The 5,691-nt window shown below is 37.0% G+C and overlaps 1 protein-coding gene across 1 annotated transcript; it reads left to right on the top strand.

The window, feature by feature from the left end:
- The first annotated feature begins 1,265 nt into the window (after positions 1 to 1,265).
- LOC110626874 lies at positions 1,266 to 4,922 on the top strand. The gene is made up of 3 exons (XM_021773041.2): positions 1,266 to 2,063; positions 2,962 to 3,734; positions 4,522 to 4,922. The coding sequence occupies exons 1-3, from the start codon at positions 1,317 to 1,319 to the stop codon at positions 4,739 to 4,741; spliced, it is 1,740 nt and encodes a 579-aa protein (XP_021628733.1). The 5' UTR covers positions 1,266 to 1,316; the 3' UTR covers positions 4,742 to 4,922.
- The last annotated feature ends 769 nt before the right edge of the window (positions 4,923 to 5,691 follow it).

The following is a 5,691-nucleotide window of genomic DNA, read 5'->3' on the forward strand; positions in this document are numbered from 1 at the left end:
GTGGTGGAGATAATATTGTTTCTGCAGAAGTGGGATTGTCTAACATGGGTAGTAGGTGATGAAGTGAGTGGGTGTGGTTCGGTTTGATGTAGGCTGGACAGATCGGGTGGAGGTAGTTGTTTGGGGCGAGCTCGTTGTGGTGGAGGCAGTCTGAGCTGAGAGAGCGAGCCAAGTTGTGAAAGGGGTTTTTGCTGGCTGGCGGGGAAGGTGGCTCTTCTTCGCCTGCAGTTTTGTCTTGTTTTTTTTGTTTGGTTTTTGAAGTGAGTTTGTTTTTTTTTTAATGGGTCTGTTGGTCTAAGAGGTTTTTGTGTTTTATTCTGTTTTCAAGGTGTTTTCCAACTGCTCAAGGGAAATTTACTGATCGTTGATGCCCGTGCTCTTGCATCCGACAATCATAGCTTCCAACAAGTTTTGTCATATCTCCTTTCTAACCTTGATGGGTTTCATAGGCGACCATTTAATAGCCCTGTTCTTGAATATACAGAACTAATAGAGCTTCGATGAGCCCTAAATGTAAAAGGTCAATATGGTGTTAGTCTTGTTGGAAGTTCAGACTCTTCATTTTGTTTGACTATTTTGCTGTTGGCGGTTTTGGGTTTGGTGTTCGTGAAAGCTCTGTATTGGTTTGTGGGTGATGTGCTTTGATTTGTGTAGATTGGGTCATTTGAGATCTAGTTTTGCATGTCACTGTTTATGCGGATTTGGTTTGATTAAGCATGCATGCGATGTTGTTGCTCTGGTCCGACCGTTTTTTTCTTCTCTCCAACTATGGCGGTGGGCAGAGGTGGTGGCAGTGGAATCGACAACATTGAGTTTCAGCCGGCCAGAGATTTGGATTGGATGGCATTTGGGCTTGTGGCAGCATGTGGGCTTGATTGTGTAGGTTGAATTAGAACTTTTGCCGAGGTTTAGGTTGGTTTTTCATTTTGAATTTTGTACTGACCTTTTAATGCGTTGAAGATTGTGATTATTTCTTATTTTGATTACCAAAATATTATTTATTAACTATTCTATTAGTATTTTTCAAATTAATGTTAAATAACTTCTTTAAAAAAATGGAGCTTTAATGTTAAATATTTAAAAAAAAAAATCAAATAAATGCAATGGGTTTTAAAGGGCCCATTTTCAATGGTCCTTTGTGAGTCCAATCTAAAATGGACTTTTAGTGGGTCCCACTTTCTTCCCAGGCAAAACTTCCCTGCCAGTATCAGTCTGCCACGTAGTCAATGTGTATCTTCACTCGACATTTTTATATACGCATTCTATATTTTCTTCATGGCAAAGCTATCGGAGCACGACGACCCTAATTAGTCCAAATGGCTAGGACCACAACTACAACCACCTCACGTGCAGCTGACGACGACGATCTCCACTCCCTCCTTTCCGAGTGCCGACGCGAGCTCATGGAAGCACAATCCCTCGAATCTGATCTTGACTTTGCCTTCCGCCTACAACTCGAAGAAGCCGTCAACGCCTCCCTCACTCTCCTGCCTTCTTCGTCAAAATCACCACCGCGATCCTCACCTTCAGTTATTATTATCCCGGACAAAGACGACACCGTTAAGTCCTCTCTGCCTTCTCTCCAATCTGAAGAAATCTCCAAGTTCGAACAAGAACTGAATGATCGGAGACAATCCGAGTTCGAAATGCGCAGAATGAGAGAAGATCTTGACCGTCGAATGCACGACCATAAAGTCGCTCGGGAAATCTTGAGAATTCCGGACGACGAGTGGCTCGAATGGGGCGATAATTTTGAGAAGCCCTTCGGCGAGGGAAGCTCTAGAAGCATGGATAACAACGGCAGCATTTTCAAATTGTATTTCAAGGGTTTAGTGAGTGAAGAGAAGGTGAGCGGCCAGAAAGTAATTTTGGCTGGGATTGGTGTAGCAATCTGTGACCCTATAGATAATTTGGTGTTCGAGGTAAGGAAGCCATTGATTGGGAATGGAATGAGCAGGCAGGCTGCAGAGGCTAAGGCTTTAATTGAAGGGCTCAACGCGGCTCTTGCTCTGGAGCTCAAGAAGATTGTGGTTTATTGTGATTATTATCCACTTTATCAATTTGTAAGTTTCTGAATTTTAATTTATAAATTGAAGTCGAATCTCAGTTGTCTTGTCGAATTTTATTAATTTTGATGGAATATGATATAATGAGTGTTTATTTGGTGCTGAATTCGGTTGTTTTATAAGCTGAAGCCTGTCCTCTGTTTTTCCGAACAAATAGTGATAGTACTTCTACGTTCCCTCAGTATTTTTGTTGTCCTGAGTATTGCCCTGAATACATATTTCTTTAAATGTTGCACTTGAATGTGAATTGCCTTGGTCATTTTACTTTTCAAAAAATCAAAGAAATATTGATGGGTGTTGAACTGTTGCAGTATGGCCATTGCAAGGTTTGCCAGTATTGTTTGATCACCATCTGTAATTTATGCTTTGAAATGAATGAGAAAATAGAGCCACACATACACCCACACACAAAGACATAAGATAAGACTCTCTGAGTTTGAAAAGTTTAGTTTGAAAGAGCATTTTATGATTATCCTTTCAATAAGCCCTGCCTGATCATAGATTGAATAAGAGTTTGATTTTTATAGAACTGAATGCACTTGTGTTGGTTTTGAATAAAATTGGAAATATGTGTAATTTTGTGAGGATGCACCTGCTTATCTCATGTTGTTTTGTGAGGTGGGATTTCTTTCTTATTCCATGAAATTGAAAGATATAAAATTGTGCGACTTACCTAGTAACCCTTGGACCAAGCACTATGAGGGTGTTATTTTATTCTTTTTCCTCATTTTTTTTCTCTTCTATGCTCTATCTGCGTAGAGTTTCTGTGATATTTTGTATTTTCTTCCTTTTAGGCTTCAAATTGCAATTATTCCATATGCAGAACTGATTCTGAGACCTTAGAGTATATTTAACACTGTTGATTGATATTTTGAGTGTGTATTTTGCAATGCAGGTTATTGGAAGATGGCCCCCAAAGCAGCGCAAGATTGCTACATTAGTCAACCAAGTGTCTCTTCTTCAAAGAAAATTTACATATTGCAATCCCACTCTTGTTGCACGTAATGATATCAAATTTGCTTTTAAACTTGCAAGAGATGCAATAGTTTCTCAGATCACAATGCCTGCAGAATCAAGCCGTGGCAAGACTCTTCAGGAGACTTGTGTCATCTGTTTAGAAGATACAGATGCTGAGCGTATTTTTTCAGTTGATAGATGTGGACATCGATACTGCATTTCTTGTATGAAACAGCATGTGGAGGTGAAGTTGCTTCATGGCAAGGTACCTAAATGTCCTCATGACGGCTGCAATTTGGAGCTTAGTGTTGACAGCTGCAGGAAGTTCTTGACATCCAAATTAATTGAGACAATGAACCAAAGAATAAAAGAAGCTTCAATTCCTGTTACAGAGAAAATTTATTGCCCATATCCCAAGTGCTCGGCATTAATGTCGAAAAAAGAAGTTTCTGAATATGCTGAAAATATATTTGCTGGTTCTCAACGTTCAGCTGCACGGAAATGCGTGAAGTGCCATGGCCTTTTTTGTATTAATTGCAAGGTCCCTTGGCATAGCAACATTAGTTGTACCAGTTACAAAATGTTGAATCCTAACCAGCCTGCAGATGATGTGAAACTGAAGTCTCTTGCTACAAGGAAACTATGGCGCCAGTGTGTGAAATGCAATCATATGATTGAACTTGCTGAAGGCTGTTATCACATGACCTGCAGGTAGTATGCTCATTTTCTCTCCCAAATTGATTTTTCATGAATTTTTGTGACCAAAGAAAATTAGTTGAACTAAATAGGAAAAGCTTTTTATACATGACCTGGAAAGAAAGATTGCGTCATTCTCAGTGTTCATACAATCACTGTGAAGAAGCATAGAGTGGGCCTCATTTGAGGTTGAGGTTAGGAGGCCAAAACAAATGCTTTTTGGGAAAGTTCCTTTTTATATTCTGTTGGAAAAGCTGTTAATTTGTTGGAGTGCTCATGACTGAACATGTCAAGTTTAATTTTAAATCAAATTTTCGATACCTTCTAACTAGCATATTTTAAAGAGGTGTTCTCAATAATAATGCCAAATAGACCTCCAGAAGCCGTTCTTCATATGCTTCTTAGATTCTCACTTCTTACAGTTCCTTCATTGTACATGATAGAGTTGAATTCTCATGACTGGACTTCTAGTAAAAACTTGCCCGTGAAAGGGAGTTTACTGGATATTGTGTAAGAATAAGATTAATGTTAAGTAGGTGAACTGGGTCATCCTCAACATTGCTTTACATTCCCACCCATTTAAGTCTAATGGCCTATCTCGTGAGTATATTGTGAAGTACTTTAAGGAAATATATGTTTGTCGTCATTCAAGCAGGTAATTTAGTACTTGGAGAAAAGCTTCAATATGTTTCCCGGCATTTAGTATATTGTGGAGTCAGATTTTATTCTGGTATATTAAAAAAGTCATGTATCCACTTGGACATCAATGATAATATGTCTCGTGCTTATGATGTTTCTGCAGATGTGGGTTTGAGTTTTGCTATAATTGCGGAGCTGAGTGGAAGGAGAAAAAGGCAACATGTCATTGCCCACTCTGGGATGAGGATAATATTTTGTATGATGATGATGGAGATTTTGATGAAGAAGAAGATTTTGAACTTGACGATGATGATGACGATGACTATGACTTTGAGTACAATGAGTACTATGAATCTGAATCTGATTCAGATTATTACTTCTGAATAGTAAATACATATTAACAGCAGTCCTTCATCCTGTCTTTCTTTTCTTTTGTTTTGTTTTGCAACATTTTTTTGGTCTGTATAAATCTTGCAAATGGCCAAACTGTACAAACTCCTAGCTGGGTTCTTTACACATAACTTGTTTATTCTTGATCGGTTGCTTGCTTGCAAGGTTTTCTTATTACTCTTCTTTGTGGTCTTTTAGTGCAGAGAAGTTAAAGGGTGAGAAAAATAAATTTTCTTATTACTCTTCTTTGTGGTCTTTTAGTGCAGAGAAGTTAAGGGTGAGAAAAATAAATTTTCTTATTACTCTTCTTTGTGGTCTTTTAGTGCAGAGAAGTTAAGGGTGAGAAAAATAAAGCTGAGAAAGATGAATCGGAGAGCAGGTAAAATCAATAGAGGTAAAGCCAGTAATGAGATTTTTCTGACACGATGAATGCATCTTCTGGGATAACGGACTATGATATTTTCTGAGTTTTCATAGAATGCATGAAATCACTTCGAATGATTACATCATAAAATGTACCTTTAAACTATTGTTTAATTATCCAATACATTTTTTTTAAACTCAAGCTGTTATAATAAAACCAGGGAATTTAACTTAATGGGTCCAGGCCAACGGGCCTCGCCCCATACAGCTAAAAAAAAACCTACACCCCAAAAAGTTAAGCTAAAGAACTGGAGCAAAGTCATTCTCAAAAAAGTAAAACGTATTTGTATTTTATTATTTTTATTTATTAAATATTTTAATTTTAATTGTAGTTTAATAAATATTTAAATTTTAAACATTTTAAAGAGATAATTTAAACACTTAAATTTTTTTTAAAAGTTACTTTTAAATACGATTTTAAAATTATAAATTTAAATTAAATACAATTTTAAAATTATAGATTTAATTATAAATTTAAAAATTATTTTTAAATATAAATTATAGATTTGACAAAATTATA

The sequence above is a fragment of the Manihot esculenta genome, chromosome 11 (genome assembly GCF_001659605.2).
Source record: "Manihot esculenta cultivar AM560-2 chromosome 11, M.esculenta_v8, whole genome shotgun sequence".
NCBI lineage: Eukaryota > Viridiplantae > Streptophyta > Magnoliopsida > Malpighiales > Euphorbiaceae > Manihot > Manihot esculenta.

Bases quoted from the DNA above. Each gene is read 5' to 3' on its own strand.
- LOC110626874 (XM_021773041.2), top strand. From the start codon at position 1,317: ATGGCTAGGACCACAACTACAACCACCTCACGTGCAGCTGACGACGAC. The intron at 2,064-2,961 runs GTAAGTTTCTGA...TTTGCAATGCAG, and splicing joins ATTATCCACTTTATCAATTT to GTTATTGGAAGATGGCCCCC. The intron at 3,735-4,521 runs GTAGTATGCTCA...ATGTTTCTGCAG, and splicing joins TGTTATCACATGACCTGCAG to ATGTGGGTTTGAGTTTTGCT.